General features: G+C 51.1%; 1 protein-coding gene across 1 annotated transcript in view; it reads right to left on the bottom strand.

The window, feature by feature from the left end:
• Positions 1–10,461, bottom strand: part of LHX6 (LIM homeobox 6) — a 28,254-nt gene extending 17,793 nt beyond the window's left edge. Inside the window, exons 1-4 of the mRNA XM_054997849.1 lie at positions 10,386–10,461; positions 10,002–10,187; positions 9,760–9,881; positions 222–442 (exon numbers count right to left, since the gene is read on the bottom strand). Coding sequence (XP_054853824.1) covers positions 222–442; positions 9,760–9,881; positions 10,002–10,187; positions 10,386–10,388 — 532 coding nt within the window. The 5' untranslated portion in view covers positions 10,389–10,461. The remainder of the gene's footprint in view (positions 1–221; positions 443–9,759; positions 9,882–10,001; positions 10,188–10,385) is intronic.
• Positions 10,462–14,542: the final 4,081 nt, after the last annotated feature.

Below are 14,542 nucleotides of genomic sequence, written 5' to 3'. Positions count from 1 at the left end.
GAATATTTGAAATCAAAATTCACAGAAGCGAATTTTTGGAAGAAAACTAATTCCAGCTGTAACTGTTTTTCTCCTATCGGAACTCTGTGGCGGATATTGTTTGCCAGTTCTTTATTACCCAGATGGGGTGGGGGTGGGAGACCAATTTAGCGGGAGAATCCTGCTAGTGAGCTCTTCTATTCACGTAGAAGGCAAACAAGTAACCCGGAGGGTCCACATACCATTCTCCGCTGCACGCTTCAGGTTCTCTATCATGGTATCATAGTGAATTCGGCATAAGACTTTCTCTTCTACCAGGCCAAACTCTTCTCCAGTTGACAGCTGCCTTTTGCAGGAAAAGCATGCAAAGCAGGCAAGATGATAGGCATTGCCACGAGCTCTCCTGACCCAATCGCTGGCATAGATTTGCCTCCCACAACGAGCACATTTTGTACCAAACCGACTGCAAGAAAAGAAACACAAAGAAATGATCAGTGCATACTGTGTCAACTAGTCACTCTGCTAACATGACATCTTCTAAATTGCCTTCTGTACACTATGTAATACTGCCTTTCTGCTTGAAACTTAAAGCCATTCTCCATGACAGAGAAATTAAAAGATAATAGTAGCACCATGGCCCTCAAAAACAGTCATAATGACCATCTGATTCCCCCAAATTAAACCCATTTGGCAGGTGATGCTCAGAAGATATACCCATACTACAAATGTGAATCAGTTGAACTGTCATAATTATCATCTTCAAATCCTGAGAATTGTAAGTTTTGTACCAACTGAAATACCCAACATTTCTAGGCAAAAAGAGGGTAAGTCGTGAACATTTATCTGGCTCCAGTGGTAGTAATTGGGATGATCATTGAATTGAATGGGGCTTGTGCAAAGAGACTGATAGATCATTTATATGCCACTTGCCTCAGCTGTTCAAAGCAGCTTACAATCAATACAAAGGAACGGACTACAATCATAAAAGTATATTTTTTTTAATCAAGGTAAAAGCAAACAAAATATCCCCGCCCCTAATCTCTCTAATGGGAAATCCCTTTCCAAACAGGAAAGGAAGTTTTTACAGCCTTTCTGAAATGCAAATGACATTTCTAGAGGGAGTTTGTTCTATAGCCTCAGGGTCACAATTCTAAAGGCCTGGTTCTAGCATGAAATTGACATATTACATGATAGACAGGAACTAAAGCAGGGACAATTTCAGCTAGACTGAGTCCAGTGGTTATCCCCTAGCATTAGATCTTCATCACTTGCACGAGAGACCTGTTTTCATGATGCAGAGTGTGCTCTAGGCAAAAGTCAAGGACTAAATATTCAAGTTAAGAGGGCCTAGCTCCTAGTTCCATGTGAGCCTCTCTGTGAGCCTCTATACCTCTCTGTGTAGCAGGAAATGATCAAGTTTTCTCCCTAAATTAGAGCATCTACCTCCCTGTACGTAACCATAGGGCTTTCCATCATGGCCAGCTACTTTTGATTATTTCTGCTCTCCTCTGTGACCCATTCAGAAGAGATCCACCCCCTTCCTTGCATACAGTGTTAATGCCTTAGTCAGCAACTGGTTCTCTTGAAGATTTCTCCCAGAAGAAAGTGAAGGGTAATGGGCCAACATCTTGGCTGCCATCCCTACCATTCTGTTGCCATGGACATGGTTTTCTCCACATCCGCTCAGACAAGCAACATTCAGGAGGCCACTTTTGGCCCAGAAGGCCCAGTTGCTGAAGCCTCCCTCAAAATAATTGTAACAGTTAGTGGAGAGGTCCTTTGCGGTGATCTTTGGGTGGATGGATTTTGCTCCACCTTGAGAATTTACAGAATTTATATTTGAAGGGAAGGCATTGTCTCCCAGACCAAATCCCATAAAGACGCTTGGTTCACTAGCTTGTATCACCTCAGATTCTGCTCTCCGCAAGTGGCCTGTGTGCTCCACATCTCCCCTTATGGCATATTCTGCTCTAGACAGCCTCCATTGTTCTACTGGAAGATGATCCTACCTTCAGACTGGAAGGGGTTTGAACAAGCTGTCCTTTTGGCCCATCTGGCTTTGCAAATTTCAGCCAAAGAAATGCCAGAGAATCAGGTTGTTCAAAACTTTCAGGAGGCAAACCCCTAATTCCTGTGAGGGAATGCTACCTTATTTCGGACAAAAGCAGATGGCGGGTGGGGACGTATCTAACAAATTCCCTGGAACTGATTGTAAGAATAGCCTGCTTTTGGCAAATCACCCCTCCTTTGGCAGCTCTTACTTCCTTGAGCCCAACCCGGACTTAAGTAGCAAGAGAAAGCCCTGGGCCAAAACCGTAATCGACAACAAAATGACAGAAATGTATCCCACCAAACATTCCCCAAGTTGGCACCAATACAATCCCATGTCCCTTTTGTGAAATACAAAAATTTACTGGGGCAGAATTTGAAACAAAAATGCAAGTGAACTCCTTTTTTTCTGAGCAGAACCAATGCCAATTTGAAAAAAAGAACAGAAAGCACAGAGCAGCCGTGTCTGAGTCTTTGCTAATTCCTTGCATATGGGGAATGCAGCAAGCCGACTTTGCAACGCTTGGTTTACACGAACTGCACAAACAAGAGAGCCGTGTTAATTAATTTTTCATTCCTGCAACAGATTCAGAAAGACAGAAATCCCTGGAAATAGCATTCCCCGCTTGCTCGCAGGCAAGCGTCAAGAGGAACAGCTTTGGGTTAAACCAACAGTGCTTACAGACTGGCACATGTATGGCTCTGCCATTACCTGGCACTATGGCCTTTTCAACTGAGCGGGGAGCAAGTTTAATCAATCAGCAAGGGCAAATTTATAATCAATTAGGATGAGAGTAGAGGTCATTGTTAAATAATTTCTCTTTCATTCCAAATATTCCAAAATATAAAGATGGCCTTTCCTTCCAACTATATGGTAGATTTTGTTTAGTGAATTGTTCTCATATTACATAATAATTGTATTTTTATATGGCCCTTAGCTGCCCTGTTTGGACTGAGTAGCTTATAGCCCTTTTTAAAAAAGTGAATCAGAATTGGGTCTCATCATGAGATACCAACAGAACTTAGTGGAATGTTGCAGAAGCAAAATCATTAACACTACTTTTTCTCTTTTCAAGAGAAACGAAGGGGAACTAGAACCTCTTTAAAAGGGAAATGCAAATTCCCCTCTGATTAAGATCGGTATCTGAAGATGATTTCTTCAGGCAAGGCAAGTTTTAAAAAACACAGCACAGGGAAACCGGTGCACAAGACTGCAAATCTTGTGCAGCCAACTCAAAAGCCAATTCCACCCCCATCCACCACCACCCCCTAAACACTGTAATGTTTGTCCTGGGGCTTTATCTAGACCAAATTGCTCTGCATCCAACTTCAGGTTTAAATACCATCCTCAAGTTTAGCTTCCCTGCAATCAGGACTGGGTTGATTTAAGCAATTCACATTTAAATGAGGGGGTCAAGACTCAAAACTGGTTTTTACTGCCAGAGCTTACTCTGGAACATGAAGAGAACATGGACAAGAATATAAGAGCTGCTCTGAGCACGTGCTGTGCGCTTTTTTCTCCCTAGTAAAGACTAGTCACCATCGACTCACATGCTTCTGAGGCCAGAGAGAGTATTTTTAGAGCAGAGGGTTGGACTTCCTTCCAAGCAATCTCTCTTTTTTTAAGGGGGGCTGTGAAACACGATGAATTTAATTAAAATATATATTTTAATTGTATTTTTAACCAAGTCTGACCCCTGTGAGTTGCCAGGTGGCTTCCCTTCCTCCTCTTGCTCTCCAACAACTCTCCTTGACACAAGAGGACATTCCAATGGCAAACGTGGGTGCGTTCCATGTGATTCAAACACATCTACCTCACACATCCAGCTGTGGCCATTTCACACATGATGCCTCATTTTCTGCCCCTCCCCCCATTTCCCAAATCTGTAATTAGAACGTAATGTACCTACATTGGCGGAGATGTTCCTTCCATTTTAAAATCACTCCCTACTGCTTCCTATATCTCATTAGCACAATTCACATGTGCCCAAAATAGTGCTAATTTTTTTAATTGCCCTTTGATTGCAGGCTGTTCTGCCATGCCAATTCCTCCATGTTGGTACAAAACTCAGTTTGTGTCTAAAGCTAACCAATATTTCATCTTTCAGGATGGAACTACTACATGACTTTCCTACTAGCAAAAGCACCACAGGCTGTGGAAATGGACTGGCAAATTCAGTGCCAAAGGCACCTGTGAAATTTGGTGTAGAAAGCCATTTCTGCTCTGCCATGTGGCTCTAAAAGCCCTTGAAAAAAGCAGACGGCAGTGATATTCCATCATACAGTGGCAGCTTTCATGGACACAATTGTAAGATACCTCTCAGGAGAAGTTCTCAACCTTCCTTCTCTAAATATACAGCTCTATCAAAGCAATATGAACCATTATGTAAATTTAACCAATTCAAAACCAGATGATCAGTCTAATTAAAAAAAATCTGTAATGAGCCAACAGTTTAAAGGACCCAAAAATAACCCCAAATCCAAAGAAGCCAGAATGCCATTACCCACTTCAGATTCTCTAGACAATACAGCAACAAATTGAGGGGGAGGGACTGATAAAGCATTTTGCAACACTGCATAGAATATAATCAAGCACTGGTTTAAAGATTATTATATAAAAGCTACCAAGCCCTGTAAACATAAAGAGGGTCTTCACTTTCATCTAAAGCATTTACTCAAAACAGCTATAGACACATGTATCTTCTGCTTCTCTTTGTAGAGAATTAGCTACTTTTCCCGATTGTGACCGGTAAAGAATTCTGTGTAGCTAGAGACTTGGCATACTCCTACACAATAAAGATGATAAATTTGGCCCAACATCTCTTCTGTTACCATCAGAGCATCAAAGGCCTGCACCAAACTTTAATTTTTATTAAAGTTACACATACCTGCCCCCGCCCCCATGGACCCACAGTGCTTCCCCCATCTTCTATGTATTGCTTGTTTCCATTTCTATCTCTTCTCCCTCCCTCCCCAACAAACCAGATGATATAAAAATACTTATGGAAGGGAGACAAATGAATGAATCCTCTGAAAACACCACAAAGTCTTGAGAGGCGAAACATTTGCTGGGTAGCACAAGATAAGCACTGGTCCATTTATACTCCTGCTTACTATAAAACTCAAGATGTGTTTCTTATCAGCACCATTCTGGCATCCATCGGTAGCCCTGGTGAATTTCACATGCCCTCTCACATGAGAGTCCAGAGATTCACAGGTGCAGCATCTAGCCACTGTTAATTTTAATAATTCTTGGGCAGAATGGGGAAATCTGAATGGTACAGAGACAATGAAGGGAATGCTAGGTTAGAGCAACGAGACTTTTCTTTGGGATCTCCTGTGAACAGGGAAGTAGCACATTAAACTGGATTCAAACCCCGTGTCCTGGAGGCGTAGAAAGGAACACAGTAACATATTCAAAGGAAGGTTCCTGGGAGCTGCCTCTGAAGAAACTTGTTAGTACTGAAAAGCACTGCTTGGGGGATTCTAGCCAGCACCGATGAAGCGCTATGGAGTCACAACCGACTTATAAATAAAATTGGTTAGTCTTAAAGGTGCTACTGGACTCTTTTTGAACCGACTTATGGTGACCCCTCACTGGGTTTTCAAGAAAAGAGATGAGCAAAGGAGTTTGCCATTGCCTTCCTCTGCCTACTGACTCCGTTTAGCTTCCAAACTGTAAGGATCTTGGGCTGGTCTGGGCTATTTATGCTGCTATATATCAGTTTTTTTAAATGCCAGATTAGGTTGACCCTTCTAAGGCATAGAAATTGACATGTCCCGCTAGCCTATATAGAAAGATGGACAGAGGAGGTGAGGAGCACTCAAGCCTCAATAAAGAGCTTCTCCTTCAAGGTGTCCTGGGAATCTTTACCAGTGTGTTTAAGGACAAAATGAACTGATGGACACAGAGGTGACTGTCACACACAAAAAATGAGAACTGTTTTTAAGTGTGTATATAAATGTACAGATAGTGTATAGAGTTAGAAACTTTGGGGGGGATCATGATTGGACAAAAAGCAACAACAGGACTAGACTTATGCGGACTAAAAACAAACACCACGTTAGAAAGACGTTGAATACATCTAAAGGACTTGGGCAAGAGAATGTATTCCCCCCCCCCATATCTTTTATGCCTGGGTTTGTAAAAGTGTGGAGGAGAACAGAAACCGTCCCCGCAAGATCCGAGCTCCTTTGCCCGCTCTAAGGTCTGCCCTCCCGCCTCCGTTCGAACATTGGACAAAGGCTGGGGCATTCTCCCGGTCCGTGTTCCGCTGCCTCCGAGCGGAGCCCCGCGTTCCCTGCCTCAGACCTTCCACCTGCCCAGGGACAGCCGACAGACGCGGGGGTCGAACCCCGGGAGCGCCTTTCTGCTGCTGTCCAGGGGTGAGACACTGTCGGGTCGGGAGTCCTCTCATCTCTGCTGAAACGCGGCCTCTGCCCCCCCAGCGCCTCGGGGTTTTGCCGTTCGGGCGTTTAACGAAGATTTGTCTCCCGGGCTTCCAGGCTGGCACCCGGGAGCCCCGGCCGAGAGCGCCCCTTCTCCCGGGCCCCTCGGGACGGGGCAGGAGCGTCACGCGCGCCCCACTCCCTCCCGAGCGGCACGCGCCACGTCCTCCTTTAAATCGCCGGGCAATTTCGCTGCTTACGTAGACGGGGGTGCATCGACTGATCATAAGGCGTCGCCGCAGGGTCTGCAGGGCATCCGCTGGAGAAAGGGGGCCGCGCGACGCCTTCCTGCGCTGCGCGCTGATGAGGGGGAAGCGCCGTCTCAGAGGCCGAGACATCCCCGGGGGGGCGCCGCGCATCCCACCCGAGGCGTTTGCGCGCCCCGCCGAGGGCTGAAGCAGCCGCCCGCTTCTCTCCGCAGAGCCCCGACCTGCGGCCCCGCTTGACCCGCTCTCTCTGCCCCGAGGACGCGGCCGCCAGGAGAACCAGCCGGCGGAAAGGCGGGCGGAGCGCTGCACACACGGCTCTCCGGTCCTCGGCCTGGCCAGGCTCCAGCCCGGTCAGGGCAATGGCACAATGGAGAAGGAGGCCATCCGAAGCGGAGTTCCACCCAGACTTAGAAGTGTGTGTGACTGCTTAGAATACACATCATCAGAATGGCTCTGGTGGCCACGAAGTCTTTTTAAACACATGAATTGGCCCAGCCCGGCGAAGAGAGCCTCCAGCCCCAGGCGAGCGGGGGAGGGGGGGGCAGAGGCAACCCCTGAGCCCGCCCGCCCGCCCCACTTAGAGAGCCTGGGCTTTCCTGACCTCAAGAAAACTTTGAGAATGGTGGGGTTCTCTACTCCCTCCCCTCCCGCCAATCCTCTGGTTCTCCTCGGGGCTGGAACGAGTGTTCAACCCGAAGCCCCTCGGCTGTGCGAAAGCAAACGAGAGCCGCTTCGGATTCATTCCGAGGTGAAGCCTACAGAATTTGCAAAAGGCTGGGTGACTCAGTCGGTCGAGGGTAGCGCTCTCTGCTCTCTGCCATTCTCTCGCCTGCAGGATTCTACCTTTTCCTAACGAATTTGTGGACGTTTTGCGAGCGTTTAAGAGGCATGGATTCATTCCCCGGGTGAGGCAAATGCTTAAGACCGGAGGGGTTTGGTCCAGGCGGGCACGAATCCTAGCCACAGTTCCTCGTGCGTAAATAGGAGGGAACCCGGGATCTGGAGATGGTTTGGCTTCCGAGAGCGCACACACAAAATCTTCGGAGTTGTGGCAAAAGTCCCACGAAACCGACCAGGCTCGGGCAGTGGGAGCTTCATTCCACCCACCCCAATCTCGAAAACCGAGGAACTGGACGGCGGGGGGGAGGGGGGGCTATCGCTGTTGCGTTTCTGTCGAGGAAAGGCACGGTGCTGTCCTGCCCCAGAGTGGGGGCAGAGAGCCGCCGAGGACGGTGTTGCCAACCGAGCCCCAAAGGGCAGGGCAGGAGGGAGGCCGCCCATCCCGGCCTCACCCTCCTAAACTTCCGACGGCGGAAGCCGTCACGGCAGACGGAGACCCTGGAGGCTGGAGAACTGACAGTCGTCTCAAAAGAATGACTGGCAGCCGAAAAGCGAGGGTTTTTTTTACAGGAATGGGCATTAATTGGTGGCCCCGGATTGACCCGCTGGCGCAAAAATTCCCAACAAGCACCCCCTGCCCACCTTCTCTACCAAAAGCGAGGACTCCCCCCCGCCCCCGCGGACGTTCTTAAATTTAGCTAGAAAGCCTTGCGGGGGTTGTCGGCGGTCATTTCGCCAGTCAATTTAGCGGCGGGGAATTCAGGTGCGCGCGAAATCCCGAACAAACTCCCCAAGACATTGTTGCGTCAGAACCATTCCCGGCGCTGCCCCCGAAGAGCCAGCCTGGCCCCTCTGAGTTGGAGCGTTTGATGGCGACGGCGTTTCATGTTCGACGTTTCAGCTCCAGCTCTTCCTCCGAAGCGCCGGGCCAGGGCGCCAGGGGTGCGGTTGCGCTCGATCCCGCTTCCTCACCCGGTCCAGGCCCTCGCGGGGTGCTTGAAAGTGAAACGGGTCGGAAGGGGGGTGGCTCGGAGGGCCCCGATTCGACAAAGTGCCCCGAGTAGGAGGGGTGCCGGTGTCGTTTCCAAGGTCTCTCCGTGGTCTCGGAGGGCCCCTCTGGGGTATCAAGGCTGGGCAGTCGCGCTTCCTCCTCCGTAGCCTCCAAACCCGGGTAAACGAGTTCACACGGGACGTCGGACCTGCTGCCAACATCAGCCTCTTGATAGGACCGTCCAGTCCCGGGAGACTTGCTGCGGTTGCTCCGGTGCTCCAACGAAATCCGTTTTCCGCCCGGTATAAACCCGGATCCAGGCGGGGCAAGGGGTCGGTCCCGATCCAGAGAAGCCGCCACGTTACGACGAGAGTCCTCTCAGCTAGGAACCTGCTTACCTCCTTGGCAAATAATTGCCCGAAAGACCCGGGTCAGGCCCCTTCAACGAATCCAGCCCGCTCCTGCTCGCCAGCTCCGTGGAACAACTCGGATCCCTCCCCTTCTTGCCCGGCCATCAAACCGCAGCCTCGGCGTCCCTAACCCCGCGGATCTCCGGCTCCAAAATCAGAGGTCTGGCCGGATTTGAAAGAACCCGAGCGATGAAGGCTGACAGAGTCTGCGGTTAAAAGCACCCAATTCCCGAGAGCGGGATTGCCGGGAAGGGAAGGCCCGAAATGAGAAGGCTTTTATTAAAAATGGAATTAAAATGATTTGCGTGCAATCAGTCTTTTGCCGCTCCGAAGCTTTTAATAGCCAATAATCCAAACTGGAGCGAGTCCCTCGGCAAGTCCCTGCAAAATTCCTCACAGGGAGGAGTTATGTTTAGGATCCCGGTAAAATACTTCAATCCGTTTTATTTCGGATTAAGCAGCAGCAAGTTGCTGTGGCAAAATCAAAGCGAATCAGAATCGCCTTTGCAAGCGGTTTGAAAATCGTCAACCTCTTTCCCACTTTGGAACTACCAAGTCTTGTTGTGGCAACCCCTGTCTAAGTACCAGTGAATATATAACCAGCACCTTGAGCGCATCACCTGCGACCACTACTGAAAACTGTAAGATATAGGAAAATGTTTTTAAACTCCCCGGAGGGGCCCATGGCTGCAGAATAAATCTTGCCCCGATAGCTTTAATCTATTTGGAGTCATCGCCCCGGGGTTTTCCTTGCCGGCGTGGGCAGCGGTGCTCCCAAACCCAGCGGGTCGAGATTTGGCAGAAGCCCTTCCCGGGTCGCCGGACTCCCTACCTGAAGTAGTCCATCTTGCAGAAGATCTCTTTGTTCTTCACGTAGCAGCTGTTCTGCTGGCGAAGGGAGGTTCGGCACACGGAGCATTCGAGGCAGCGGACGTGCCAGGTAAGGTTGTTCACCTGCCGGCAGAAAGAACCAGGTAAGGAGCGGCAAGCTGCTTGGGGCGGCGGGGGAAAGTTCCCTCCCGCGGCTCGGCCGAGCCCCCTTCTTGCCCATCTCCCCTTCCCAGCGCGGCTCACCTTGAGCAGATACCGGTCCAAGATCTCCAGGCCGCAGCTGGAGCAGATGTTCTTGGCCCCCGACGGGAGGGACGAGGATGCTGAAGACGGTGGGGAGCAGACAGATGGCGTGGACGGCGTGCTGGCGCCGGAGCGCGCCTCATCCTTCTCCAGGGCACCGGGCAGCGCCTCCCCGTCCGGCTGGGCCTGCCGCAGAGAAAGAGAGACTCGGGCGTCAGACCGACGGGGAGGCACTCCGGGTGGTGGTGGGGGGAGACCCGGAGCTGGCGCAGGGGAGGGCCCCCTTGGCTACCCAAACGAGGCGGGAGGGGGTCCCTGAACGGTGGCTTCCACTTTTCCAGTCCTCCCCCTTCCCCAGCCCCGTCCACCCCGTCGAAGGCTTACCATTTGCGCGGCGAGCAGAGGAGCCGGACTGCCACGGACCGGAGGCTGCAGCGCCGGCAGCAACGCGGGGTCTATCTGCGGGGCTCCAGCCCCCCCTATATAAGCCGCGTCCAAACAATAAACCCCAACTTTGTAGTGGCCATAGAAACGGCGTCGATCAAAAAAAAAAAGGACCCGCGAAGGTAGCAGCGGCGGCGGGGTGGGGGGGCACGAGGAGGAGGAGGGGGCGGCTGGGAAGCAGCTCTCCAGGCAAGCGCGCCGCTGCGCCTTCCCAGAGCCGCCGCCGCCGCCGCTTCGTCGTCCTCCTCCAACGTCGCCGCCCCGAAGCACCTGCAATTAGCCCGGCCGCCCGGCCGGAGAGGCGCCGCCTGTCAATCAGCTGCCGTCGATCGGGCCGCAGCGGCAGCAATTAGAAGCTACCAGCCTCCCCCTCCCCCGCCGCACTTTCTCCTCCTTCCTCTCCCCCCACAACCAGCTCTGAGAGGAGACCCCCCCGCGCGCACCGAGAGGAACCAGCCCCCTCCGCCAAACTTATTGGACGCGTCTCCCCTTCCCCTAATTGTTCCACCACCACCCCCTCCATTACCGCTGCACAGGCAAGAACTGAGAAGATCCCTCACGGGCAGTAAATCGTGGGAAGGGGTGATTTCAGGTTTCTCCAAGGTTTTGAAATCCATCTCCTTGCCTCCAGAGATCCACCCTCACCCCCCACCCCCAGGAATCAGAGGTACAGGATAGTTCCCCTCCCCTCGGGCAGCAACAAAATAAGGAATCTCTGGACCACCCCCCCCCCCCGAAAATGCAGGACATTTAGCAAGAAGAAAAGGAGGGGGCAATGGGCAAACTGACACTTCCATGCTGGGAACGGGGGGCACACAGGGACGCCCCCCCCGAGACCCCCAAAGTCTCCAGCCCCGCCCTCCCCCGAGCTTTGTCCCGACAGCAAGGGCCGTGCGATCTTCTCCAGCACCCGCTATGGAAGTGGGAAAGGAGCAAACGAACATTCTCCCACGTGGAGGATCGGGACCCAGGGCCTCCCCGGAGCAGCATTTTGCTCTCCCACTGCAAAAGCCCGCCCCCCCCTCCCTCCTGGACGGCCCGGCAGAACTTGCCTAGCGGGCCTCCCCGTGCCCAAAGGGGGCACCTCCGCTCGCTGCCGCCGCCTCACCTTGCTCCGCGGCGGCTGGCCCTCGGGCTGAGGGGCAGACGTCTCATTCTTCCAGAACATTGGCCGGGTTGCGGGGGGGGGGGGGCGAAGCGCGGCTCGCCTGCGCAGCGGCCGCCCAGACGGGACTCAGACGCGGCGGCTGCTCGGAGCCAGAGGGCTTCGCCTGGGACGCCCCCTCCCAGCAGCCGAGCAAGTTCCTCCTTCCTCCCTTCCTTCCTTCCCTGCAGCTAGACGGGGCGGGGGAGAGCGAAGGAGGGCCCAGAAACGCGTAACCGCGCTCCTCTGTCCCGGCGGCAGCTGCCACGGGGGTCGGCCCCAGAGCTGCTTGGCAAGGCAGGAGAAAGGCGAGCGTCTCCGAGGGCGTGCAGAGTGATTCTCCGGCAGCTCTTGGCGCCGTCCCTAACGAAGCCGAAGCCCCAGCTCGCCCCGTCTTGAAAACGAATCGCTGGGGCGCTTGGGGTTGAATGTTCCGGTGCAAATGTACAGGGGGGCAGACGCAAGCGTGTCTGCAGGGCTCTCGTTTCGTTTCCTTCAGCGTAGACACAGAAGCGCAGAGTCTCCTGTGCGCTGCAAGTGTGAAGGACACAGGACTCTTTAGCATTAGTGAATGCCAGCTTAGCAAGTGACCCCATTACTGCAACCGCAGAGGGTCCAGCCCCCTTACCTTCAGCAACTGTGTTCGGGAGGCTCTCGGGGACCAGGTGTCCTTAAGGGGCTCCTTCTCTTTCTCTCTGAGCCCAGCAGAATGCTCGCATTGAAACACACACAGAGAGGTTTTGTCTGTACTTATTTTTGCACCGTATTTATTTTTTGCACAAAATTGTGCAGACAGGTGTTTTCTATGTAGGGATGTGTGCACAAAACTGAGGTTTACCACACTGGTGTACCTCTCCTGTGAATAGTCTGTGCCTAACTGTAAGCTTCTCTATGCAGAGACCTTTCTTTTTGCACTGTAAAGCAGCTCACTTTAATGGCATTGTGGAAATAATAAACCGGGAGGGTCACAGCTCAGTGGCACAGCATCTGCTTGATCTGCAGAAGGTCTTAAGCCAGCCTGCACAGTGGCTTCCATTTCTTAAGTCCTCCCCCTTCCCCAACCACGTCCACCCTGGGTTGGGGAAGGGGGAGGACAGGAGAGCCTCTGCTAGTCTGTACAGACAATACTGGCCTTGGGTGGATCAATGGTCTGATTCAGTATAAGGTAGCTTCATGTGTTTATGGAACCAGGAAGATTCATATACCCCTTAGACACCATAACCATCTGAACATGCTGGCCACAGGAAATCCTTCAGCACTGCTTTGGAAATCTCACCAAGACACACAGTTTCAAAGGGTGTCCATGCACTCTTCAGAACTAGAAATTTGATTTTAAAAGTTGTTTTTTTAAAAAAAACCCTAGAAACTTTCCAGTCGCTACATTTTGTGCCCGATTTCAGTCACTACAGTTCCAGTCACTACATTTTTGTGCCAGCATACATGTAACCTGGTTTACTGACAGAAGGGGTACAGTCTTGTTTCAATTTCCCTCCACAGACACCAAGGTGGCTTGAGCCAGTCCTGACACTAATCAGTCTTGCAATCTACACTTACCCCAGAGTGGTCCCCCACTATGTGCTCCCTGCCTTCACAGGACACTAAGTGTCTACCCCAGACTATCTTTGCGTGGCAAGACAAGAGCAAATCCCACCCCCCCCCGCCCCGCTCTAGGTCTGGCTGCTTCCGTACAGAGTTCTTGCAACCAAACAAGGTGGTGGTGGTGTGTGGTTGGACCATCCCCACAAACTTGTTCCCCAGCAGTGCTTGACTCATCCTTTCCTCATCCTCCGGCCACTCTTTTCTAAACCTGTCTTATATCACCAGGATTTGAGTCCAGTGGCACCTTAGTGACCAACAAGATTCTCAGAGAGTAAGCTTGTTAGGATCTAAGGTGTCACTGGACTCAAAGCCTGCAGTTCTACTGCAGATCAACACAGCTACCCACCTAAAACTATCCAGCCTTACATTCTCCACTTTCTGGGAACACTGGAGTCAAAGCAGGTTTGCCATTTGTGTGGAGGGGAAGGGGAAGATTTCTGAACCTCCCTGCCAAAATTGGCACTATTTTCTCTCTTTATTTAATCCTCCTGGACTTACCACCACCAACCCTGAATTTTTTTGCCAGTTTTTAAAGAAAATTGGTAGTTGCTATGTTGCTATATCAATCTAGGTACTGCCACTTTAAAAAAAGAAAACACCAGCAAAATGACCACCAGCAGATAGGGGGAGAATGGAAGGTATGCCCGAATATGGACTCCCAATATTTGTTTAAATAGCCTGCTCCTGGACTATATTAACGATTTTAAAAAAAAATTATTATCGATTGTATGTTTTTGTGACTTTTAATGTATTTTTAGAATGTTGTTAGCAGCCGTGGGGAGGGCGGGGTATAAATCAAATAAATAAATATAAGGAAAACATGGCGCATACCCCTGGTGGATTCTCTGTTGCCCTTGCAAGTGCCTCCTCATTTGCAGTGACACTGAGTGCATAACTGGGGAATTGTCCCACGTGGAGCAGTCAGATTACTTATCAGCCAGAGGCCAGGTAGCAGCTTCTCTGCTGCATCTGTTGGGAGGAAAGTCACATGAGAAGGTGATGGCTAGCAAGGAGAATCACAGTTCCTGACTCTAACTTCCAGATGGGCAAGAAATTCCCCCTTTTGCAAAAGTGGCATGAGCTTACTGGGCTGCTGATGACAAGAAGGAAACTGAGACCTATCAACTGCCTACTCTTCCCTCAAGGACTTCTACATGAAGATACTTTCTATTCAGCCAGGCCCTTAGTCAATCTAACTCACTGAGAGAAGCTTGTCAGGCAAGTCTTCCTCAGCCTTTTAAACTAGAGCTGCTGGGGTCTGGATCTGGGATCTTTTGGCATGCAGAGCTGGTCCTCCACCCCTGACCTCTCCAGCTAAAAGCCAAAGGCTGTAAGACCTCAGAAGCCACCTTAT

Source organism: Eublepharis macularius, chromosome 14, assembly GCF_028583425.1.
Source record: "Eublepharis macularius isolate TG4126 chromosome 14, MPM_Emac_v1.0, whole genome shotgun sequence".
Lineage (NCBI taxonomy): Eukaryota > Metazoa > Chordata > Lepidosauria > Squamata > Eublepharidae > Eublepharis > Eublepharis macularius.
Note: the sequence above shows the minus strand (reverse complement) of the source record. Positions and strands in the feature narration are given on the sequence as shown.